The sequence below is a fragment of the Dermacentor andersoni genome, chromosome 1, assembly GCF_023375885.2.
Source record: "Dermacentor andersoni chromosome 1, qqDerAnde1_hic_scaffold, whole genome shotgun sequence".
Classification (NCBI taxonomy): Eukaryota; Metazoa; Arthropoda; class Arachnida; order Ixodida; family Ixodidae; genus Dermacentor; species Dermacentor andersoni.
Genome location: NC_092814.1, coordinates 137,820,693 through 137,848,161, shown reverse-complemented (window position 1 = coordinate 137,848,161; position 27,469 = coordinate 137,820,693). Strand labels below are relative to the sequence as shown.

Below are 27,469 nucleotides of genomic sequence, written 5' to 3'. Positions count from 1 at the left end.
ATGCTTATGAAGTTTATCCATAAAATATTTATGTAACGATGGCTGAAATTTTGGTTGCCACTGCAGCTTTCAGCACATCTGAAAAATCAGCAGGTTCGGAAAATCAGGATCTCTGATATAGAAAATCAGTCAGTGATTGCATATATATTTTTTTGAAATAAGTTCTGCCTTAAATTAAAGAGCAAATTAAAAATAATAACATTATTGGTGCCAATACGACAAATGTAAACAACCTCTAAAAATTAGGCATTTCACAATAAAATCGTCGAAGTTGGCCGATATGCACTTGATTTGAGATACTATTGGCTGTGCAATAGAATTCGTTTGTATAAATTTTTAACTTTAGGTTTGCCATACTTCTCAAAGAGGCGATCAGTACGAGCATTGTGTGGTTCACTAGTGATAATTCAGATATTCTTTTTTTCACTATCTATAATTTGTGAAAATTTAATATGTGTGTTCTTTTCACCCTTCATCGTAGACTCAATCAGGCCACCAATATCACTGGCATCAACTGCTTGGCATGATAGATGATAGAGAGAATAAAAAGTTAGATGGATTGCTACAAAATACATCCCCTGGAGCCCTTGTCTCGACAGCTAGCTCAGAATGGTCTTCCTGGAGAAAGCAGCTTTTCACTATTGTGCCACCTTTATACTTAGCATGCTACTACTAAGAGCTAGGAAGTTGGGCTAATTCACTTGATGCGTTCGTAAAGGGAACAAGTCTCCAACACCTTCACGCTCTGTGAAAATGGATTTTGATACTTTCCTCAAAAATTACAACTGCTTCATGCCTCACACAGAGCATCACCTTCAAGTGAATAGGGCTCATATCTGTGTGCCACAAGATAAAGAATCTGTAGAAGAATTTTTCACAGCACATCATGCCTTAGAAGAATTTCACCTATAGCACTCTTCACAAATAAGTTGGATCCATCCGACTCGTCACTGGCATGGGGGACCACATCATCTTTGAAGCAACACAGCTTGAGGCAATCAATGCTCTCTAGAAATCTTCGAATGTCCTTCGGTAGCACAAAGTTTGCTGACAGTAAAGCAAAACGCTTTCAACCGGAATCGCACAGTTGTGGCCTTACATGCTCCCTCAGTGGCAGCCCGGCCACCAATGAAAAGCCCACACATCACCATTGAAAGTAGTCTCAGCAACTCTGCCACATGCCTGCAGCATTAAAGGGAAGACAAAGAAGTACTAAAAGCAAGGCTGTTTGTGCAGTTGATTGATGAGGAAGACACACAAAAACTCACTGTCAAGACAGACTCAATGAGTCAAAAGTATCAAAAAGTAAAAAGTCACTTCGTCACTATCTCTCTCTCAGGCCCAATCATACAGAACACTGAAGGACTGGAGCCAGGATTTCTTGGCCTAGCCTCACATGGGAAATTAGTGAAAGGTATGAGAGCTTCCAGCTGCTATGGAGTCAAGAACAATGTATTCAAGATCAACACAGGTACAGAACAAAGTTGTTATACTGCAGAACTTGTTAAAGAAAGACTTAACTAGCTTAACCTTGGAAACTCCCAGGCACTGCTTGAATGGACATCAGTCTTTGTTAATTGCCTGGAATGGTAGGTCTCAACATAGTATTTCAGGATCAGAGAAGTCTCAAAAAGACGTACATTACAATGTTCCTGTTCCAGAAATTAACCATCGAAAGCTTTCTAGAAGTTTTACTCCAGTAACAGGAACTACAGGAAAATTTTGGTAACAAGTTAACTAGACAATGCATACATCTCCACTAATTCCTGATGATATCAAAAGTCAACTAAAAGATTTCCAGAGATGTCAGACTATATGGCTGTTTTAAGGCAAGGGCTTGTTAGTTAGAGAAATCTGCTGCCTGAGCTAACACAATAATTACCTCACAAAACCTCTAGTGTGGATACAGGTGACCTACTCATGTAAAAACAAGGATCACCATACCATGACAGTCTATAGGAGAAAATTCTGCCACTCTTATACAAGGAACAATTTGGTATAACCAAGTGCTATGCCAGAGCTAAAGAGTGTCTCATGGCAAAAATTGATCTTAGAGTTGAACAAATGACAAAATGACAGACCCATCTGAGGCTGAGACAACCGGGAAAAATGCTGCTCATCGCAACAGAATTTGTGAGCCAACCATGGCAAAGAGAAGGCATGGATCTGGTTTACTTGCAAAATGGTGCTGATTAATAGTCACTGAGAGTTACTCACAGTATTTAGAACTAGTAAGGCTGATCAGCCTGAGTGCTTCTGCTGTGATCAACGACACCAAGTTCATTTCCCATGACACAGCATACTGTAAGTTGTTCTGACATACAACGGTCTCGTATTTTCAAAAGGTCAACTCCTCTTTCAGTCTTTGGGATGACAGGTGTAGACATGCTTGACATGACATGCTTGAAATTGTAGATGACTACAACTTCAAGCATGTCATTTCCAGCTCTCGCTAGCCACAAAATGAGCAGATGTCAAGATAATCAAGGTTTCAATTGCGAAAACTGCCAACCTACATAAGACTCTGCTGGCACACAGGACAAGTCCCATGAAGAATGGTTAAGTTCTGCATGAGCTCCTAACGAAAAGAAAGCTGTGAAAAATACTACCTGTAGCATCAGAGAACCTGGTCATGCACTTGTCTGATGAGAGCTCCTTACGATAATACGAAAAGTTTGTACAAATGAAGCAAAAAAATCGAAGATGCGGCACCACAGCGCACATTATTTGACCACCAGATACTTGTACATAGAACATTTGTGTAAATTGGGGACATGAATTGAGCAGGTACTATCCACAGCCAAGCTGCAGAGCTTCATTTCTGCAGAGCTAGGACCGACAGCAAGGCAGTATGTTGAAGTGACACATCTCATTCTTCTGGATTCGCAGGAAAGCCAAGGGAGTGGCCAAGATATTCCAGTGAAACCCCCTGAATCCCCTGTAGTGCATACAAGGTGTAATGACAGCAGTCCCTTACACAGAAGACACTGCATGTTGCATTCTACATGGTACCAACACCAGATAAGAACTTCCCCTTTAAAAAAATAAAGAGGGTATCTGTGCCAGTTGAAGAAAGTGTCTTCATACTTATATGTTTAAAGAACTGACTCTGCTTAGGCTAAACTTATTGGGAGAGAATAAGACAGTCCACTTACCTAATATTGTTTAAGCAAAGTGCACAAAAATCTCAAAAATTAGTGCTTATTTCTAAAGTATAGAGGGATTTATTAATATGCCTGAAGTGTAAAAATATAAAATATAGCTGTGCTTTGACTGAATTCTTGCAGCTTTCTTTGCACAAATATATGAACACTTTCATGAAAAGCTAGCCAAAACTTGCAGAACTGCTACTTTTGAAGTAATACGGCAGAATTTTAGCTTTACGTCCTGCCACTTGGTTCAACAGTGTAACTTGCATTGTTGAACCATTGTCGTCCAGGTCATCATTTCTGGACTCATTTCTAGCACAAGAAAAAAACTTTCACAAGCTTTCACACTGCAGCTATTAGGATAATGTTTCTCGTGTTGGCACTATCACAGTATACCATCAACCACAAGCCTCGGACGCAAGAAGCTATTTAAAGATGCCTTTGAATATACAGTCATGCTGTTCAAAAACCAGCAAGCCTTGATTAGCCTTGAATAAAATTACTGACCTGGAATCATCCCCACTGGCTTCAAGGCAATGGACTTGATGTTGTAGCTCAGCAATGAGGCTGTCTTGTTCAATAAGGGTATTCTTTTGAGATGTCTCTCGGTTCAAAGCTTTTGCCAGCTCACATTTTGTGGCCCTAATGAAATTCACCCAAGAAAAACAAAAAATCTGGTTTTAAAATTCTTGGTTTCAGGATAAACTAAACAACAGGAACATGCTGCAACAATAGGAACACGTAAATATACTCAGATATATATCCAAATACTCAGATAAATTCAGAACTATACCCATTCCAAGTAAAAGTCCTTTCAGAAAAATATGTCAATGCCACATTCATGCGTAGTTATTTAATACACGTAATTCAATAAGACAGCAAAATACTATATATATATACAGTCCACTTTCTTTACTTTATCTTTTCCCAACAGATTTCTGAAAAATTGTCCTCAATATCATCAAAATATCATCAACCAAGACACAAAACACATTATGCCACCAGCTAACCTTAATTCTTAATTTCACCTATTCCTCCATCTCAAAAATTTTTTTTCCCTGCCTACTACTCGGTTTAATATACTCTTTCATGTTTTTACATTTATATCAACTGTACGACCCCTTTTTCCCATGTGCACTTGCCCCTGCCCGCTTCTGCGCACATCCTCCTCCTATTTGTTATTCCGGTTTCAGTTCCCCCCTCTCTTTTCTTATTTTGTCAGTTTTTTTTTTTGAAACACCCTCACCAACAGATTTCGAAGTCCCAGACGTCAGTATGCCTTTTTCAGCGCCTCTGCTCCATAGGGTATCGCCATTTCTGTATAGCGCCGTAACGACACCTACGTTGAGTGACGGGCCAACGTCCCTTGAAAGACCATGCCGCTGCCTTCCAGTTAACCCACCGCAGACTCCTTGTCGCCATCTTAACTACTTCAAAATTACTTGACGCATTGTTGCTATGCTACGCAAGTCACTCTTTCAACTCATGTTTCTTTTTTGTATGTTTTTGTCTTTTGTGTTACTCACGCACTGACCGCTTGACCGGCTCTTCTAATGCCACAAAAACATGCCGCCAGTGACACCTCTAAGTGCTCCCTAACCTCTCACTTCCCCAACGCTCTCCCATGCCCCCTTCTTTCTTTCTTTTTGTTCTTTCTCCTTTTATTATTTTTTTTCTCTCTTGGTGTCCCCCCGGTTTTTTTTTTCTCTCCTTTTCTTTCTTTTCTTTTCTCCCCGCCTTCCCGCTCTCCCGCTCTTGTCCCCTCTTCTTGGGAATGACGCTCACAGACGTCAGGTGACAGCACTCATTACCTCTGAAGTCTTTCCCTTTATAACCAACCACCACCGACAACACTCGAACGTGACGTCACTGCACTAACCCTTTAAAACTAACATGCCGAGGATGACGAGACCGCCTTTGACAAAGATAGGTCCTCCTATCGAAACGTTGGCCAGCCTTTCTGAGGCACCTTATTCCTGTTTACAAACTTCATACCACAGTGAAAAATTGTTTGTAGTACGTACTCAATTTTCCCTCTATAGCTGTGTTATATCAACAGACAGCACAATCTGCATTATGAACTGCAACAACCAGTTTGCTAAATGACAATACTTAACTAATCAACTCTTAATTAGCGATTTTAAAAGCCGTCATTTTATACTTCAGTGTTAAAGAATTTCATCGTCTTGTGGACTTCATGCATTATAGTGGTAACAGCTGCTACACTGTAAATACTCTAATTTATTCAAACTCTCATCATCCTAGGCCATTCTATTTCATAAAAGTTCTAATGTAATTGTTAAAGATTTCCATTATCAAAGAATGCATCTACATTGCATGCCTTGTCAGACGCATGACCGAGATGGACAACAGGGGGACAAATGCCAGCTCCGAGCATTACATCCTTGTTTACCACAGTTGGCAACAGCTTGTCCATCAGCTAAGCTGCATAATAGAATAAATGCAGCTGGTTCACAATCAATCCAGACATGAAGGGACATCAGGATGGACTTCATTCTTATGGCATGTGCAGACAAATGGTCTGAATCTCAATTTGAACACTATGTAGGGTCTGGCTTTTTCAGTTAATACCAAGGAAACTACCATGCCAAATCTACTTTCCAAAAATTTGGATGAAACTTAAAATGATTAGTATTCCTGGGAACTCAGGCATACAAAAAGATTAAAATATAGAGAATTATAATAGGGAATTAATAGATTTTGAGGTGCAAGTACTACAGATTTGACACAGAAGTGACTCTCATTCGTATGAGCAGAGCATAATAAGGATATTTGCATCCATTACAATAATAAACAGGGTGAATTCATGATGAAAATAACTTCAATTATTGCTTTTGTCTGGCCATGGCTATGCAAAACATGTGCACACACATTAAAGTAACATTAAAACAAAACAATAAATCACTTTAGACTGATAAAGTAGTCGTTGAAAACTCTGTTTTCATTAATTTCCCCATGACAGGTTGATTATTAGAAGAGTACATGAAAGTCAGTTTCTTTCTTTTTTTTCATGTCAAAACCCCAACGCTAGCATGCCACGGTGATGTCACAGATTTCAAAGTATTTTTTTCATATTTGGCAGCGTTGGCTCAGTAACAGTTTATGAAAGCTGCCATATTCAGTGTTTGGATCCTTCAAAACACAATGTAGTATACCTTTAAAGCTAAAGAATTAACTAGGCTACCGCAGGCGCTGTCAAAATCCACGATGTCATGGCAGGCTGGTGTGGGCAATTCAAGGTGTCCTTGCCACGCGCCTTTCTTTTTTTATCTTTTCTTGCTTACCAAGAGTCTTCTCAATGTAAGAGCAGTGTTTTTGGTATTGTATAGGAGTAATTTAATAATACAAAGGAAATCATTTTTCTGTTTAGTGTGCCTTTAACTTACGCGTTTAATAAACATATAGTAATGTAAAAGCCACACACACACATGTATGCACACTAATCGTATTATAAGAAGCCAACAAACAATGACAACAAGGAAAACAGGGGAAATTACTTGTACTCACTAATTGAATTAAAGGAATGATAGATTAATGGAAATTAAAGTGCATGAAAAAACAACTTATCACAGGTGGAGAACGATCCCACGTCTTCGCATTACGCGTGTGATGCTCTAGCAATTTAGCTACTGCGGCGCCGTTTCCCCATCCGCTTTCTTTGGGTATTTATGTTTTACCACTAGAGCTAAACCTGGGAGTGTTGGCCAGCGCCACCACTCACATACCTCAGCGGCGGATGTGGCACATCCTTTCTGCCATAGGTGTCACGAGTATGGTGGCTAGAAGGGGGCTGTGTGACAGCCGGGAGCTGGAGGGTTGCACAGAGGAGTGATGAAAGTTGTAGATGGTGCTACTTGCAGCCGGTGTGCAGCTTTTGCAGCTTTTAAAGGGGGCAGCGCACGGCAGCTAGCACGCACATGGCGTTCCCTTTGTGTCGCATTTGAATTTTTAATGTAATGCGTGATGCAAACATCACGAAGTGTTTGCAGCTCAGAGATGCATCATTAAGAAGGGTCGCACTTCTTCAGGGAGCAGAGAATGGAAAGATGTGTTATTTGCGACCCTGAAATGAGCAGCAGATGTTTCGCCACACGATTGAATAAAGGGGGAAGACCACATTTTAAGGCCACTCTGGACGAGTTGGTTTTTACTAAAAGGATTGGTGTTAGCACAAGTGAACGTGGACAGTGAACATTAACAAGCCCAAACATCGACTTTCAACTTTTGTCATTCGGTCATCTGCCGCAAATACAGCCAGTGCGCGCAGAGAAAATCGTACGTGCAAATGGACACAAACAACACTGGGGCTGCGTGCAATAAACTGGGGAATAACGTCACTGCGTCGTTCAGTTCCCTTCCACATCCACATGCACCAGCAACATGCCCTTTATAGAAACCCTTAGGCTTGTTAAAAAAGAAAAATTAGGTACGTATGTGGGCGCTTTGGCGAACCTTAACATGCACTAAATATTTTCAATCATTGCTTTTATCGTAAAGGTTGTACTTTATTACATAGTACAGTTATTCACATCCACACATCAGACCGAGCTTAGCGCTGCTTCACTCTCCTTAACTACAAATGTTTATGGCGCTCCCTTTGAAGGGCCTTGCCTTTGTTCAAAGAGTTAGTGAAAAAGTGCAGCCTAGTTAACACCGCAAACTGGATAGTTTTTGCAGTGAGCTCTTGGCGATGGAGCTCACATCCCAGTGGCGGAGTGTTAAACTGCTCAAGAATTGCATAAAATCATGCAGTTCTTAACGTGCAAACAAGCGCGGTCTACACACCTACGCTTGCCCCGCAGGCCTCGCTGGCATTACACTGACAAGGGCTGCGCCGCAGCTTGTCCTTGCACACCAGTGCACTTCAGCGCCCCTAACGGCGTCGGGAAATTTCATCATTCATTGCGCCTCTCCCTCGCACGGTGCAGATACGCTGCCTGCCACACTGGCCCCCTTCTAGCCACTATATCACGAGTACGTTAACTTTTTGGGTGAAGGTAACTGGTCAATAAACGCACATATGCTACCTGAAGGCATCAATGTTGCCGGATTCAAGACCCTCGTTATGTAATAAACGAGAAGAAAGGGGGTTAAAATAGGGGCCCGATTTTTAATAATCATATCATATTGAAGCCAACAAAGAATGACACCAAGGAAATCATAGGCGAAATTACTTGTACTCACTAATTGAAGTAAAGAAATTATAAATTATAGAAAATGAAAGTGGATGAAAAAAACAGCTTACCGCAGTTGGGGAACGATCCCATGTCTTCACATTACGCGTGCCATGCTCTACCAATTGAGCCACCGCGGCGTTGTTTCCCCACCCACTTTCTTGGGTATTTATGTTTTGCTACTAGAACTAAACCTAGGAGTGTTAGCCAGCGCCATCACTCACAAACCTTGGCAGTGGATGTGGCACATCCTTTCTGCCGCAGGCGTCACTAGTGCATGATATTTTTGGGTGAAGGCAACTGGTTGATAAACCCACATATGCTACCTGAAGGCATCAATGTTGCGGATTCGAGACCGTCATTATGTAATAAACGATAACAGAAAGTGATACACATGGGAATACAGTATATCTTGTATGTCACCGAGTCCCTAAGGTGAGAACTGTGTGGCTGGGAATAAAAATAATATATGTCCAAGATCAGGGCAACAGTAAATGCAAATAAGAGCACAACTTCAGCATGCATTGAAGTTCGATGTCTTCAGAAATAATACATGACAAACAATCAGTGCTGAAGACCAGGCAACCTAATTTGACCAACTGCTTGCATGCTGCCACAGTCATATACAATTCTGCTGCTAGGGTGGTTGAACAACATAATTTACGCTACATTTTAGGAGAGCCCATGTGTTGTAGAGGCCATATTTGACAATACCTCTGATTGAACTTTCATTTTCACTTCTAAGAGTTCTGGAATACAACAAATGTGGCCATGATTGCAAGAGTAGTCTTCAAGCCATATAGTGGAGGTAGTGCCAAAATCAATGCCTGGCAGTATATCATTCAAACTGATCAATTCTCTATGACATGGTAAGGAAAGAGTTGGATGCTTTGCTTGAAACAAAGCTATTCTAATTTTTTAAATTGCAATCATTTGTTCGAGCCCAATTTCTTAACTACATAAGTTTAAATTACCTCCTGAATACTATCAAGCAGCAAAATCTCTGCCCTTTCAAGCATAGGCACCGACTAAGGGGGGGCTCCGGGGCCCATGCCCCCTCTGGAGTTTTCCGGGAGTAAGCTCAGCTCCCCTCCCCCCCCCCCAGCAATGCCGAAGCCTGCCCCCCCCCCCCCTCCCCAACGTGTCATTTCCAGAGTTTTGTCACCCACATCATTTGAGGTTTCTTTTGACTTGCCTCGATGTTTTCACTTAATATTTTATTGTGGTTAATAGCTTACTGCATCATTGTTGGCATGGACGTGCACAGATTTTTAATTCATACTTTAGTTCTGAAAATCCTGACAATAGGAGAACAAGCGCATTAGAAGTACCAGCGGCGGCTGCCTCATCCGTATTTTCTCACTTAAACATCGCTTTAAATTTCCACTGTAAACACCATGCACATACACAATATATTTAACTATATACTGTTGTGCCATACTACGAGCACTACGTGGCGACCACGTGGCGACCACGAGGCGACCACGAGGTGACGGAAACTTCCATACTACATGCACCACGTGGCTACCACGAGGCGACGTGAGCTCCCATTTCTCTGCGACAAATAAAAAATCAGACAAGGGAGGCGACTTCAAGGAGCGCCCAGCCATCTCCGCGACGAATCAAGAATTCGACGCGGGCGAGGTCATCAACCTGCCCCGCCTAGTTCCTGCCGACGAGAACTCGCCCAAACCGGTTCTTGCTGACAAGGGGTCACCGAAGAGATTTAAGGGAGAACCGGCCCATTGTGAGAACAGAGAGTCACTTGCAGCCGCCCAGTCGGTCTGATGCGCTCCTACTGCTACCTGTATGCTATCATCCACCATCTGTAAATACTGTATAAAGTTTTTTCGTTTCTTTTTCGTCTGCGGAAAGAGTCTGTCTTTCGTCCTCCCCTCCAAAGTTGCAACAATACACAGGAGAAAGTCTATTATATTTTAAAGAGAAGGATATAGCCAATTAACAATTATTTTTAAAGGTATGGATAGCTATGCCTAGAGAATGAATATGTTGCTGTATGTTCAGCTCACTTCAAAATGCTTTGTGTGCTTTTTTGACCCTGAAAAAAAAAAACCCTGTAGAACTCTGCGACTCCTTCGGCAATCTTTTATCAACGGTGTGTGAGATGCACGTGAATGATATGTGTCTCAGTAACGCTTCTTTTTCCAGTACTTAAGCTAATGACTCATTAAAAAAACATTTCTAATAATTTACAACATTTACTAGGAATGCAAACATCGTCAATTGAATGTAGAGGTCATAAATATATACAGGGTGTCCTAATTAACTATCATGCACCAAGATTTAAAAAAAAGCAATGCGTTACTCGAAGAAAACCTAGTGCACATTGATTCCAGTACAGTGCTGTAGCTGCCAGTAACTTTTTTGTTAGATTTAATTAGGTAATTGTAATTAATTATCAATATTGAGACATACTATCATAATTATCAAAGTGTCAGTGAGGCATTTGTAGGCAGAGACAAGGGACATCTAACTGCGGTATATTCAGCGACATAGTAATTGCGCACAAATTTTTTCCGACTGATAAATAAACCCTTCGAAATATGGCGAATACCACGTGACTGCACTCTCACCCGCATCATAAAGCAGTGCCTTCGAACAGGCTCCTTCTGAATTACCCAGAATAAAATGAAGGAAATGAAAAAAAAAAACACCGCCTAAGCACTCCGTACAGATGGTTAACCAGCGAAGCTGAAACATGCCGCCCCAGTGTTTGTCACTGGGTTAATATTGATTGTTCATTAAACGACGGCTTAGTAGGCTGCCGGATCCTCGGTATGTAGTTCATGCTTGCGCTCGCCTCCAAGAGCCTGTTCTTGTGATCGGGCTGCAGCATCGAGACGGCGTAGACGAGCTCATTCCCAGTTCTGCTTGTGGCATTGTTGATCGAAAGCTGCCTGCTCCTCGGGAATACGTATGATGGATCGCCTACCCACGTAGGAGCTGGAGAGAAACTGCTGCGCGCCCACTCGGCTGCGACAGAGAGCAACGACGTCTCTACTGGTGAAGCCAATCACGCGCCTCTCTTTCGCATTTTTTTTTAATGCATTTGCACGGGGTTGTGCCAGTGGAGTTTTCGGCGTACAGGCGACAGACGGATGGACGGACGGACGAATTGGCTAGCCATATACAGCTTCGCTGTAAAACATAATGATTGAGCTGGTGCCTTATCTGCCACGCTTCAGCTGATGTAACACGTCACGTTTGGTGTTAGTTGGAAACAAGCTATGATAGCTGTTGTCTTAGCGTAGATAAAGTGCACGGATGTTTTTTTTTTTTTTTCACCACACCTATCACCACAAAAGCAAATTAACAACATCCATGCAAATGTTTAAAGGTGTGGTTCGTTTTGTCCCAGTCGCGGTGTCTTTCTCTAATGAACAGAAGGTAAAATTGATCCTTGCCTTGGGAGCTGCAAATGACAAGCCACAAACATATATCAGTCATGGAAGTGTGGTGGTAGACCAAACATGTCGACTACCATCAGAAATGATGAAGACCTGAAACAAACCGGCAGCTTCAAGAAACAGCAGTGTAGGACTCCATCTTTGAGTCCTAGCCTATGCACGGATGCTCTAGAATTTATGGCCTCAAACCCTCATGCTAGCATGCAGTACGTGGCTGCCCAGGTACCAATTTCCAAGTCATCAGTTTGGAGGATTCTAAACGATGGCCTTTCACCCGTACCACCTTAATCAGCACCAACGCTTGGAAGATAGGGAGTTGTATAACTGTCTAGATTTCTCGAGTTGCGTCCTCACAAAAGCCAATGATTCACCAGACTTTTTGAGCAACATCATGTGCACAGATGAAGCCAATTTTCACATAAATTCCCGGGTAAATTTGCATAATGCACACTACTGGAGTGATTACAATGCAGACTGGGTAAAGCGCAATCGACACCAGTACAAGTGGTCGTTCAATGCGGGGTGCGAAATTTACGCCGGGGCTATAATCTATCCCATCTTCTTCGATCACACACTGACTGAAGAGCATCATGTGGACAAAATCCTTGAAGGAGCGGTGGATGAGTTTCTCAGCGAAGTCCCGCTGTCACGTCTTCCACTCATGTGGTATCGCAACATGGGGCACCAGCACACAGTGGCAGCCGAGCACGAAACTGGCTGGAAGCGACTTTTCATGCGCAATAGATTGGAAGGCACGGGCCTGTATATTGGCCGGCTAGGCCACCTGACCTCTCTCCACTCGATTTCTTTCTTTGGGGTTATGTGAAAGATTGTACCTACATGATCGAGACGGACATCAAATTAGCTCAAGACAAGGATAACGGATTTCTGCCGTAGAATTCTGGCATCGGTCATCAAGAAAGCCACACGAAGATGTGATGGATTTGACTCAGTACTGTGTAGCTGCAGAAGGAGACCTATTCGAACACGTCCTCTAGGCAGCAGCTGGTGTTCAACAGCGCCTACGAATTCATAGATAATAAGGGCACACTGAAATCTGATGTACTTTTTTGTTTGTTTTTTGTGCAGGCATCCAGATTGCCAATTCGGCTCATTTAGAAGTGGTTATTTACTTTCTTGAACGCATTGGTTTTGCCTTTTCTCAACATGTGGGTCACTTTCCTGTCTGTTTATTTCGCTTTTATTTTATGGCATGAACCTATTTTTGCAGCACGTATACACTCTCATAAAAACTAAAACCGTCACTTTAATTTGGCTTTGGTCCGAAGCAAGTTTCTGGCGTGAGATATACACCTAGTGCACCACCTATAGAGGTGCCACTGATAGCCACCTAGCGGGCGCTTCCAACAGTACACGCGGGAGCAGTAGCAGACGACAACCCTTTGCAGCACGGGTGGCTAAAGTTCGCGGCTGCGATTTCTCCTTTGTTCGGGTGCCAGGCTGCTTCTTCTGCGGTGACAGCTATAGGGAAGACGCTGACCTCTGTGGGAGCGGGTATGAAAACGATGTTACCGGGGTTTGGGACAACATGGCCCACATATGTGCCAGGCGCGTCCCGTAGACAAACGCCATGAACCCCATTTACATGAAGTGGAGCTCATGTTAACTAGCCGATAAATTTTGTTGAGTGATGTGATCTCTCGATTGTTTTTTTTTTTCAATTCTACCCTTGCCGTAATGCTGCTTCTGTACCTCAATAACAAGCAGCCGTCGTTACTGCAGACTTACATCAAACAAATCCGCACGGTGCGATATCTGCATATGCCGTTGTGATTTTTCGGCTGATGAATACATGTGACATCGCCGAATAAGTGCAGTCAAAGTCGCCTCAAGAAGAGTAATTGCGAATTTATTGATAGAAACGCGTACACTAGTCAACGAAGTCACCAAACGCACGGGTTAATAAAAGCGTGTGTTAGTACAGTACCACCGATGCAATTCTGCTGCATACGCCGATAAACTGCCGTTCCCGCTGCAGTTCTTGCAATTTTAAATCCTCCAAGGGAGCTGCTTGGAAACGTACAAAGGTAAAGTCTGACTAACTTTTCAGTACTTTTTTTATATTACGAGAGAGAGGTGCCACATGATATATTTATATATTTAAAGGCAGAGCAGCGCCAGTCAAAGTAGTTGAGCGCTGGCAGCAAGGCCCGGTTTAGTCGTCTGCAGCGTAAGTATAAGAAAGAATTCAGTTGAGTACAAAACTCGCATGCAAGAAGGGACTACGTTGTGAAACAAACAAATCACTCGGCGTGTTAAGTTTCCTCAGGCAGCATCGAGGTGTGATGGCTTCCCAAACGGGACACGAACTTTTCAGCGAGAAATGGAACAAAAATATCATATGCAGCAGCTATTAGCAATTCTCGCCCTGAACTACCTATTTTCTAAACACATTTCCAAAAACGCAAACAATATCTAAGATGCCCTCGGGCGAAAAGAATACAGCCGTCAAAGAAGCACTTCCTTGGTATCATTCCGATAAGACACAGCGTGATTTATACCCTTTACAAACAAGGCAGGGTGAAAACTTCGCAGCTCAAAAGAATCAACAAGAGTTATGCATGGAGCAACTAGCAACAGTTAAACATGTGCGAAGCCACGCATAAAATAGATGTAAAAACATGAAGTGCGCGACAGCTGGTGCGAGGATTTACCGCGCCACATGAAACCAACAATTTCAGTTCTTGCAAACTTCAGTAGCTTTAACATACAACGCAATGCGCTCGTGCAGTCGTGCTGCCTAGCTAGCGCAACGCGGCAAAGAAGCGGAAAACAATATAAGCGGCAAACAGCATTCCGAACTTTAGCGAAATGCCTTTAAACCTCATGCTGCACTGCAGACGAACTTCGTTGCTCACGTGTCTAACTATGATCGAGTGGGAAAAAACACTGACAAGACAAAGGAAAGGATGAGAACAAGAAATTTCCCACCGAAGCGACGATCTATTTTTGCTACCGTTGCTCCCGCTGATGAGGCTTTGCCGGGAATAATTAGAACCATATCACCGGCAAGTTTTCGCCCGTATTTGAGCCCCCACCCCCCGCAACAATTCTTCTTCGACATTCCTTGAAGCTTTGGCCACCCCACACAGGTGAACGGTGTTGCCTATTTTGCTCTGAAAACGTGAATGAAACAGAGAAGCACTATCAACGACACAACAAACTACGGCGTACCTGGCTCCTCTCCCGCGTGCTATGCGCAAGGCCGCCACCAGTGACGTGTCCATCGGCGTGCACTACGCGTATAGTGCGCGTGTACTCTGTCGATGCGGTGCGAGCAAAGCTGGGATTTTGAGACATGCTATGCCTATTACATTGCTTTTTGCATTTTGTGCGTGGTCAGAGTGGTGCTTTGGCCGCATTATCAAGGGCTTTTGTTATCAATGCGATCAGTTGACCTTGAGAGACAGATAATAAGTGTGACGTAGAGAGCAACGAATAACTGCAAAGCTGCGAAACGTGCTGTTGGTGCTCCTTCCGGGCCATTATCAAGGTGATGCGCTGTCTCTTCGGGTTTGCGACAGGCAATGCAGTCGCTTTCAATCAGCTTATTTGAGGGCGCTGCTTTATGATGCGGGTGGGAGCGCAGTCCCGTGGTATTTTTCATATTTCGTGAGGTTTGTTTGCCAGCCGGAAAAAATTGCATGCAATTAGTACATCGCTCAAAACACAGCAGTTAGATGTCATTTGGGGGTAGCTGGGGGTGCCTACAAATGCCCTATTGACACTTTGATAATTAGGACAGTACTTCTTCAATTAGATAATTGCAATTGTCTAATTAAATTTCAGGAACAAAAGAATTACTGGCAGCTACTCCCCTGTACTCGAAACAATATGCACTAGGCTTTCTTCGAGTAACACAACTGCTCTTTTTTTTAAGTCTTGGTGCATGATAGTTGGGGTGCCCTGTATAATTCACTCAGTAACCGAAATGAGGCTAAGCTGGATTCACTCAGAATCAGAATCAACAGCAGTCATGCACAGGAGCGCTTATACTTGGACTCATAGAAAAATAAAAAAAAAAAGACAGAGAGAGGCTGCAGTTTCACCGGAAGGTTAAGCAGTATTGTGATAGTGAAGAAGACAATTACAACGAAGGAAGATTACACCACCGAGAAGCACCAGATTCTTGGTGGTGGGAGAGGACTCAGGCTGTGAAACTGGGCTGTCTCCTAGTATGAGGTCTTGTAAGTTATCATATAGGACCGCCACTTCACTGAACAACTCCTGGAGGTCACACAAAGTTTCTTTAAGTGTAAGATATATATATATATGTGGGATTCGGAAAGATGGTCGAGCCCCCCCACCGGAAAAATGAAAACTTTCAGCCTATGCTTTCAAGCATTCCACATACTACACATCACTAATGCCACACTGTTAGCTCTTTTCTTATCCTGGTATAGCATCTAACAATGCTGCAATTTTTATTACTACCTAGCAAATATTCCCTATATAGTTAGATGAAACACAGACGAAACACAACACAAACAAATAAACCCAAGAAATACAACCAGCTAAGGTCACTATTTTATGACAAGAAGTTGCTGCTCTGTATCCCGTTAGTTCATAGAAACCCTGACGTCAAGTAAGCTTTTACAATAGTAAGCCTTTACAGCAGTAAATCCAACACCGAATGAAATCTTCAGAAAAATATTGTGAAATTCTTGACAGGCTAATTCATCTGACAGTATGCAGAACACAAAAAGGAAAAATGAAAAAGGTGCAAGATGTCACATGAAAAAATGAACTTGCAGTGGTTTTGAGCAGGAGGTTTTTACTTTATTATCCCATTATCAACAATGTCAATAAGTCTGAGATATAAGAAGCGGCCAGTTTTTTTTTGCTGTCAAAATGAAAAAAATAATAATTTCTCACATAAGCTCAGCTTCCAGCTCATGCAGGCGCAGTGAGAGGGCAGAGTCTCCATGACCAATGGCTGAATCACTTGATACCGAGTTCCCAGAAAGTGACCTAAATGCATCAAAAGAGTATGTACAAAAGTACAAGAATGTATACCTTATGACAAACATCATGCTGTAGACTGTCAAATACACCAGATAAAAGTTTAAAAGATCAATAAATGAAATTTTCCATGGAACACCTTTGCAATTAAACATGCAAAGTACAGCAGCCTAAAGAACTGAACCATGTAGTCCCTTCTGCTTTGATGCCAATACCATTTCTTAAATCAACTTTTTTTTTTTTTGAAGCAATAGCTTTCTTAGGCTCTTGCCCCCATTTTGCAGTTCGCAAGTTTCTGGCCGTTCATGGGAGGAGAGTCAACTAGGGCCACTAGGTATGTATGTGCTGGCTGCTGTCTTGCCGAGCAGGCAACATGGGTCACTGGGTATTTACCTGAATAAACAACTTGCTGCTGGCTGCTGTATGGACTAGTAGAGAACTTGGGTTAAGGGTATGTGCCTTAAAAGACAGCATTGCATATGTGACATAGGTGTGTGAGATATATATAAAGAACATAAATTTCCGATGGTTGGTTTCAAACCCAGTTTTCCAAGTACACAAGCCTAATTCTCTAACCATTAGGCCACAGATATATGCCTAAAAATTAATGGGATGTCAGCAACTAAAAATTACTGTAGTTTTCTCAACTGGACTACTAACAACATGCAGTTCGTCTTATTCACGTAATATGATCCAGCTTCTTAAAAAAAAATTCCAGTAGAACCCATCTCACAATGACTGTCAGCATTCATGCAATTAGCATTCAAGCAATGTAGCAACATACTGTATTGCTGAGGACACCTTTACTTCGAATCTAGTTGTCATTCTCAGATTTCCATTGCTTCAGCTATATGTGGCACACATTGTCTCCGGGATTCGCCCACTTTGCTATGACATTCGCTCGCCAGGATCAGCCATCACCATGACGTCTTGACGACTGTATGTCAATGATGCAGTGTCGATGACATAGTGACAATAGAATGACATTGACAGCATGATTGCCCTGCGACCATGACAGCATGAGGACAATGGGATGACGACAAGTGTGCGACGACGATGCCTTGACGATGACAGAATGACGCGAATCGGATGACGAAGCTGGCGTGACAATGATGGAACGACCACGACGGCATCACGACATGAAAACGAATTCGTAGTGCAATGATGACGATAGCATGAGAACTGCTGCATAATCCATATTGAATGACGACAGCATAATTACAATGAAATGACGAAGAAGGAATGGTGTCATTGGAACGACGGCATGGCGACAATGGGATGACGTTTCTGAAATGACGACAATGGTATGATGACAGCGTGATGACGACGGTGTGACAATGAGATAACGACTGTATGACGACGATGGCGTGATAATGACGGCCTCACGAGAGTAATATGAAGAAACTGTAATGATGACAATGGAATGGCCAAGACAGCATCCAGATCTCGAGCCTCTTATCTATTGCCGCACAAGCACCCCTGTCTGCATCGAGCCACGATGGTGACGGCAAAGACGATCTGCTCGAGGGGGCATGCAGGCTCAAAAGAAGAAGACTGCGCTCCCTATTCACAGGTTTGCCGATACAGTGTGACAGGACAACCTCTCTTCCCATTCTCAGTGTACTGCGACACTGGTGAAGGTGATGGGTACTGCACTCATTGCCTGATGATCAGGACTCCTTTCAGCAGCCCTACATCCAGCCCAGTGAGACGTCCCCGCATCAAGACGCCTGTACACCGGGTAAGCCACCGCCTGCAAGGTATGAGTCCAGAATTCGGTATCCTGCAAGGACCAGTCCTGTCAACGACCACCTCTGCTCAAGGAATGGCATTAGCAAGCCCGACACAGGTTTTCATGGCGGCATGCATGAAGATGCTGAAGACTGGCCGGACCAGCATGAATGCGTGGCCAACTCCAATCACTGGTGTTCTGACCAGAAGCTCTCGAATGTGTACCTCGCCCTTGTAGGGAGCACAAGAACATGGTTCATGAACCACGAGGGAAACTTGCCATACTGGGATGAGTTTTGCCAGCGGTTACTTGAGACCTTCATAAATACAAATCGATGGGATAACGCTCAATGCCTTCTTGAGTTGCGTATCCAAATGCCAAATGAGGGTGTCATCAATGTTTGCCGATCCAACATGACCCAACATGACCGAGCCAAAGAAGCTGAGTCATCTCATGCGTGGCGTCAAGGAACAGCTCTTTGCTGGCCTTGTACGCAACCCACCAACAACAGTGGACAAATTTATTAGAGAGGCCACAGCAATCGAACGGGTGCTGCTCAACATCACCAGCAAATGACCAGCACGCTGGCGGAGCATCTGCAGGAGCCACAGTACTGGCGGCTACCGACGACAATTCGCTTGCCCAATTGATAAGGGAGATTGTGTGCGAGGAAATTGCAATTGCAAAGCAAGCATCAGCGCTGAAGGAGTTCACAGTCACTTCCGTTGCTGAAGTTGTGTGCAGGAACTCTGACAAGCCTTTGCACCTCCCAAACCAGGCCCTAAACCATGTTTTGAGCCAAGCGTTTACAGCTATGCTGACACTATCAGTCGTCCACTGTCGGCAATACCGATGAAACAGTACCGCCAGTGCACCCCTGTCACATCCTGGGCCCAACAAGAGCCTTTTTGGCGACCCCACAGGTTAACAGGACCGATATATGGTGCACTGCCGATTTCCGACCATTGTGCTACAATTGTGGAGAACCAGGGCACATTTTCCGCTTCTGCCCTCATTGTCAAGCTGGCTACCAGGGAAATTCACCTGTCACTACACGCCGTCAGCTTGATGAAAGCTGTGGCCCATTTGATGGCAGCTTTACAGGACGGCAAGTGAGATCCTCTACCATTCAGTCACGGTCGCTCTCTCCAACCCATTTTTCATCGCCAAACCGCTGAAGTTTTGCTGACATGGGAGGAGGTCTCCCAGCCCATGGTGGGGTAATTGAAAGCAGCAACCTTCGGGGGCAGGGTTGCACGTAATCGAATTGCTGAAAAGCCCGCAGTATTGCCAAGAACGCAGCAGATTGACGAACTATGAAAGCCAAACGTCGATCAAATTTTGAGTGCCAACCTCCCTGTAATCGTTGATGGGCATGAAATACTGGCCTTAGTGGACACTGGAACTTACTTTTCTATAATGAGTGAGCCCTTGGCAGACAAACTTAAGAAGGTTAAAACACAATGGACGGACCCTTCCATTCGAAATGCCGGAGGTCAGCTGATGACACCTACAGGAAAATGTACAGCAAGACTCGCGATCGGTAATATAGCTTTTGTCACTACCTTCGTCATTTTATCACGGTGTTGCAAACAGCTCATACTAGGCCTGGACTTCTTGCAGGAATATGGCGCTGTGGTTAACATACGTGACGGCGTGGTCACTTTTTCTACTAGGAAAGACACGATGACCTGTGCTGCAGAACCACAACACAGATCTTTACGTGCCACCACCGCCGATGTCTTTATACCGCCCCTATCATGCAGTCTTGTTCCGGTTATTTGCAACACACAATACACCGAAGACGGAGTAGCCAAACAAATAACCGCACTTCTGTTGCGTCAAGGAATTGCCATCGTTCATGGCATTGTCAGCTTAACAGAAGGACGTGCTGACGTGCTGCTGACAAATTTCACCAATGAATGCTGGTACATCAGCAAAGGCACCGCAGTAGCATATCGTGATGAAATCGATAATGCTCAACACTGCTTTGCTGCTCAAGAGGACACAATGGCTGATATGGCACGACATGTACCCATCGTCGACGTTGGTACATGTTTAACGCCGAAAGATGGACAAAAGCTCCTTGAACTGTTTGACCAATTTAAGGATTGTTTCTTTTCCACGTCTTGAGTTGGCCAAACACCGCTGGCTAAGCACCGCATAATCACGGAGGAGACTGCAAGACCCATTTGACAAAATCGCTACCATGTGGCTCAGAAAAAACGCGAGGCAATACAGTAGCAGGTCCAGAAAATTCTAGAGGATGATGTCATCAAGCCGTCAAAAAACCCTTGGGGAGTGCCAGTGGCGCTCGCAAAAAAGAAGGATGGTAGCTTGCAGTTTTGTATTGATTATTTCAAGTTAAAACGTGTTACAAAGAAAGACGGTTATCCAATGCCACGCATAGATGATTCTCTCAGCAGGATCTATGGATCTAAACAGTGGGTACTGGCAAATTGAAGTCTATGAGTGTGATCGACAGAAGACTGCTTTCGTGACGCCAGATGAGCTGTACGAATTCAAGGTTCTCCCCTTTGGTTTATGCTCAGGCCCGGCCACGTTTCAGCGACTAATGGACACCGTTCTGTCTGGCCTCAAATGAAAAACTTGCTTGGTATACTTGGACGATGTAATTCGCAGAACAGCTCAAATGGCTCCTCTCTGTTCTTCAAGCCATATGGTTCACTAGACTCACTTTTAAAGCAGAGAAATGCCACTTTGGTTTTGAAGAACTTCAGTTCTTGGTTCATGTGGTCAGTCATGATGGTGTTAGACTGGATCCTGATAAAACTGCTGCCATCGCAAAGTTTGCAAGACCCAAGGACAAGAAGGCCGTGTGATGCTTCCTGGGCCTCTGCACCTATTACTGGCATTTTATCAAGGGTTTTGGGTGCATTGCCTCTCTGCTCACCAGTCTCACAAGACGTCGCATATATATGGGGAGAGGAGCAGGAAGCGGCACACAAAGAGTTATGGCAGTGCCTACGAGCCCCGCCTGTGCTCGCTCACTTTGATGAGGATGCACCTACATCAATCCACACAGATGCCAGCAACGTGGGCCTAGGCGCCATGCTCGTTCAGTGGCAAGATGGTGCCGATCGAGTCATTGCTTATGCAAGCAGAACCCTGTCATGTGCAGAGCCCAACTATTCCACCACAGAGAAGGAATGCCTGGCTGGCTGTAGTATGGGCAGTCATTAAGTGTTGCCCGCACTTACACGGCTGCTCCTTCCAAGTAGTGAGCAACCATCAATCGCTTTGCTGGTTGATAAACATGAAAGAACCCTCTGGACGTTTGGCATGCTGGAGCCTAGGACTTCAAGAGTATGACACGACAGTGGTCCATAAATCAGGGAAGCAGCACTTTGATACTGACTGCCTCTCAAGATCGCCAATTGAATCACCAGGCACTGATGATTATGAATACGCAAGCCTTTCAGCAGATGTTGATGCTGCCACCTGGTTACATCAACAACAAGATGATCAAGCGCTCCATTCACTCATTGATTTTTTGGAAGGCCGACCTACAAGTGTGCCGATGTGTTTTCAAAGGGGCTATCATCATTCTGCTTGCACAACGGCATCCTCTATAGAAAGAACTATTCTTCAACAGGGCTGAACTACCTCTTAGTCGTCCCATATACTCTCTGCAAAGAAATCCTGCAGGCATGCCATGACGACGCCACCTCCCGCCATCTCGGCTGCACATGAACATTGGCGCAAATTAGAAGCAAGTACTACTGGCGAAAGCTTGCAGCAGAGGTGAAGCATTACGTCAGAACTTGCCTTGACTGTCAGTGACGCATTCACTGAACCCGTCGGGCTCTTGCACCCTGTTGCAATGGCAGAGCCGCCGTTTGCCCAAATTGGGATGGACCTTCTTGGCCCATTTCCGATATCTGCCAGCGGAAATAAATTGGTCATAGTCACCACAGACTACTTCACCAGGTACACAGAAACGAAATGCACTTCCGAGTGGCATGGCAGCTGAGGCAACACAATTTTTTATTGAGAACATCATCCTAAGACATGGTCTCCAGCTGTCATCATAACAGACAGAGGAACTGCTTTCACAGCGGAGCTTTTAAGAAGTGTGCTCACACTCAATGGCACAGCCTATAGGAGGAAAACCACATACCATCCTCAAACGAATGGGCCTACCGAACGACTGAACAAGACCCTCGCTGACATGCTCTCTATGTAAATCGACATGGAGCAATGAATTGGGACAAAATTCTGCCATATGTCACCTTTGCATATAATATGGCATGCCAGGAAACTACAAAAATGGCGCTGTTCGGTCTTCTCCAGGTCAAGAAGTAACAACAATGCTTGACGCTATGCTGCCTCGTGATTGTAGCGATGCAGAGACTTGACGCCACTGATTTTACAGAGTGTGCCAAGGAAGCCCGGCAGCTTGCGCGTGTTCGAAAAACCACCCAGCAAGACCATGATATCCATTGGTATAACCTCAACCACAGATCTGTCGTTTATCAACCAGGCGACATAGTTTGCATATGGACGCCTATTAGACGGTGTGGCCTCTCTGAGAAACTTCTACGGTAGTACTTCGGACCGTATAAAGTTCTGCACCGCCTCAGCTATGTCACCTACGCAGTCATTGCTGACACCACCTCTCTCGAAACACTACCAACATGTACCTGAAACTGTCCATGTGGTGCGCATGAAGCCCTATCTCTCCGAGTGACATGTACAGCCTGCATTTGTGCACTGACTACTATCCACTGCACATTGGGATGATGCTCACTCTGGAGGGAGGCCAATGCCACGCCCCTGTCGGGATCGAGCCACGATGGTGACGACAATCTGCTTGAGAGTGCGTGCAGGCTCAACAGAAGAGGACTGCGTTCCCTATTCTTGGATGTGCCAATAGAGTGCGACAGGATGGCCTCTCGCAATTAAAGTTCCCATTATCAGTGAACCACGACAATAGCATACCTATGGCCCAAGCTAGTAGACAACTTGGGTAACTGGGTTGGTGTGCAAGTCTAGATAGATAAACTCAAAGTGCCTGAAGTAAGCAAAGTATGCTAATTGCATTAAAAGGCAGCATAAAACACCTCTATGAATTTCCCTTGTGCAAGCCAGCGCTTTGAGATGCTTGGGGTGTTAGGCATGGCACATAGCAACAATTTTACTTATAAAAAGTGAGCGCAAGCATCTTCTAGCTAACAATGAAGATAGAAGTTATGGGACACGTTCATCACAAAAATTTGCTGTATGTCTTTCATCATATTGTGGCACTGTGATGCGTTTCGACGAGGTCAAGCATATCGTGTCTTGTGATTTAACACATTTCAGTGATAAATAACAGTTCAGCTTTCTCTGTAAGGTCCACCATAGTGGCTGAAGGACGCATTCATCACTGAAATCTGCAGAACGTCTCTTGTTGTAATGTGCAAGCTATCGCTTACAAAGACATCAACATAAGATTGGTTCCTCCGGAATTTTTTCTGAAATATACAGAGGGTGACTGAAGCTCACCAAGATATTTTCATTTATTTTGCGAAAGGTGTTTATTACTCATGTGTGTATGTAGTCAAGTTCAAATACACAATGTAAGGTGTGAAACAGGTGGTAAAGAGCACTTAACCAAGTATCGTATTTGTTTTGTTGCTGTTGGCCCCCAAAACATCACGTCCTCAATGAAGACTATTCAGAATGTTTCTCTTTTTCTAAATATGCAGTTAGTACTGTAACGGCGAAATGAATTTGCCTAAGATTATGACACAGAAATCAATAACGTTCTAGTCAAAACAGGCATGTAATACTTAAGAAAACTGCTTGACATAAACTAAAATAATGGTTTCACTACTTTCTTCTATCAAGAAACCTTTAGGCAGTGTAAATCAAGCTCAGCATGATTAATAACAATACTGACATTTAGATGCTTATTTCTGACTCTCTAACACTGCTAGTGACAACGTATTTTTGAATGATTGCATTGTTATGCGAGGTAGCAGGGTACTATGAAGTTATTAACAGTTGAAATTAATGAACTGTCTTCACTTTCATTTGAAGTTTTACGGCTCACGCTTGGTTGATAAACAAAGTGGAACACTGTGGACACAATGGTAAAAATAAGTACCTGAGTAAACAAAAGTGTGGCACAAAGTACTTGAAAAAGCAGATGATAGGTATTATAGAAAACAGCCCTTTCTTTGAAGCTTAGAAATACAAGAAACCTTCATTATAACAATTACACTTTATTTGCATTATCACTTCATTGGAAGTCTGCCGAGGTACCAAGTGCATGGATTTTAGGTTGTAATATTCGGAGTGCACTTAGCATGAAGTGTGAGCAGAGGAAACATGTGGAAGCTGCTCTTCCTACATGTTTTATGTTCGTTCCCGAAGTTCATATTGTTGTGACCATTGCACTCAGGTTGTGGAAAAAATAATCTTCAAGCACGTACATAGGACACTCATAACACTTGTAAATAGCATTTGTGTCGGTCTCTCTGAGTAATCTTGGATGGTCCTAAAAAGTTTGCTGTGGCATGACGTTGCTTAAGTGTGTAAAACTACTTGATGAAACTTGCTGTACTCTTTGAAGCAAAATAAAGTACCAAGACCAAAGTATAAATTTCCACAAAACTCTGTATTCATAGAAAACGTCATTGCAATGTTGGTTTGACAGTGCCATATGAGGAGCCACTCATAAGAAGTGGTACCGGAACCTGGCAGAGATGTGTGCCATATGGTACTTGCACCTTCTTTAAATTTTTTTACCGGTGCAGAAATGCAAGAACTGCTGTCACGTTGGCCAACTACCCATTCATTTTATTATCTGTTTCAAGTACTTAAATTAAGTAGGAAGGTTTTTAACAGAATGTTATATCTGTTTTAAGACCCCTCCATATTTCTGCAGTACCACTTATAGTGGTGTTAATTTTTCTTTCTGCAAATTTTCCCATGATGAAGGATTACCATCAGAATATAACACACAAATGAGACAAAATAAATACAGCATGCGAGAAATGACAAGAAGGAGAAAGCCCCTTACTCACTAGCCCCCAAAAGGTGGAGGAAAAATGGGGAAAACAGCCTCATCTAGATAGGTTGCCTCTGCAGACATTCTGGCTGAACGGTGGAGTGGCTGGTGAAAACCCACTGGTTCTCACCCCCTTACTGAATATTTATGACACTCCAGGTCTCTCTCTCTCCTTGTGTGTAATTTATAGAAGCATTTATTATTCATCGGAGGAATTTCATTGCAGTGAAAAAGTGAGGCAGTACTCCCAATTTCCAGAAACCATTAACTTCAAATATTCCAAAGGCTTTCCTTTCAACAAATAAAAATAACTCTAGTATCTGAATCAAGATGTACCTCATATTTATCAAAATGACCCAAGTGAGAGACTAGCTTCAGTGCCTCCTCTCTATTGTGCCATACTTAGTTACATTCATTTGCATGGCTTGCTTTTACATCATACAGCCAGAAAAACAGTATTAGTAATTGTGTTGCTGCTCCTGCCTTTCCTGTCCCCGGCATCATAGCTCTAACTGCGACAACTACACACACACCTCTATGAACACACAATGACATCTGAGGTTACTCATGCATTTTGGAGCTGCACACAATGAATTCTTATTCAAGAGTGAAAAAATGATTGCCTCAGGAAAGTCAAGTATATGGAAAGTCCATCAAAAATCACAATTCCAATTCAGCCAGGGATTCATCTGAGAATGGCTGGTAAAGAAAGTGGTCACAAAACTCCAAACCAGCCCACCTCTTGCTCTCTACTGACCCTGCTCGCTCCTGGCTCCTGCTGCTGTCTTTTGTGGATTCAGAGCTTGCCATGCGCAAGAAACGAATGCGCTCCCACATTGCTGCAGAGAATCCTCCACAATCACGCCCAGCTCCACTGCGATCCACAGCATCTGAGTCTGACTCACAGTCAGATGTACTACCATGGTGACTGGCCCTGTGTGGAAAGCACAGCCATACACAGTCAAAGAAGCCTTAAATGGCACAAACGATGCATCAATCAGACACTCCTGGTTCTCACAAACCAGTTGCACAGAACAATTCAAGTGTTCACAGCACCTAGTCATGAACACTTGCACCTATGATTGCTATGAGCTGAGCCACCATATTCTTCTACAAGTCTATTATGATACCTCATAAACACTTTCAGTAGTAAATATACCACAAAAATATCTAGCTTCTGTCATCGAGTAGGAACTCTAATGTCTTCAGCAGATTACACAGATAGAGGCTGTAGTATCTCAGCTACTTCTCACCTGGTGATGTGCTCTAAACCTGACAACCACAAAATTCTTAGCACAATAAATAAAGTTTGGAATATCCATGAGCATGCCTTTAGAAGCAAGTAATCTTGTCTATGAATGGTTCAGCAGGACAGAATTAGACCATGCATTTCAAACAACACGAGTATTCCAAAAGGCATAAAGCAGGTTCCCGTTACTAGAACATGAGAAGATGTTAGACATTTGTCCATCTTACCAGGAGTTCATTGCATCTATAAGAAGCTTAGCATGGATGCCCCAACAATTAACTTTATCAGAGGATTCAGCTAAGAGAGTTTACCTGGAAGGGTGTCTAGCAGACTTTTCTAGTCTGTTTTAGAAAATGGCATTGCATTCACCTATACAGCACAAAACAATTACACTTTTGACTTTTTACATAACATCTTCACAATTAGTATTTGTAACCTTGCTCTGCAACCATTAAACATTAATACATCTACAGCACATGATTTATGCAATCTTTTACATTATTGCCTATCATAATATCCTAAGTACTCAGCCACCTTACAACACTTGCAATTAAATTTTTAAAAAGAGGGGGGGGGAGGCATGCCATAGTGGCAGACTCCGAATTAATTTTGACACTGTGAAGTTCTTTAACATGTCCCAAAGTCTAAGCACACGTGCATTTTCTATTTCGCCCTTGTCGAAATGCAGCTGCCGCGATCGGGATCAAAGCCATGA

The 27,469-nt window shown here is 43.3% G+C and overlaps 1 protein-coding gene across 3 annotated transcripts in view; it reads right to left on the bottom strand.

The window, feature by feature from the left end:
- The window catches only part of LOC126544339 (uncharacterized), an 803,357-nt gene that overhangs the window by 610,407 nt on the left and 165,481 nt on the right, over positions 1–27,469 (bottom strand). For 2 of the 3 annotated variants that reach the window (XM_050191622.3, XM_055062080.2), the window contains exons 8-10: positions 26,245–26,439; positions 16,669–16,764; positions 3,657–3,791 (exon numbers count right to left, since the gene is read on the bottom strand). In XM_050191622.3, the coding sequence (XP_050047579.2) occupies positions 3,657–3,791; positions 16,669–16,764; positions 26,245–26,439 (426 nt within the window). The remainder of the gene's footprint in view (positions 1–3,656; positions 3,792–16,668; positions 16,765–26,244; positions 26,440–27,469) is intronic. The other variant, XM_050191623.3, reaches the window with a different exon arrangement.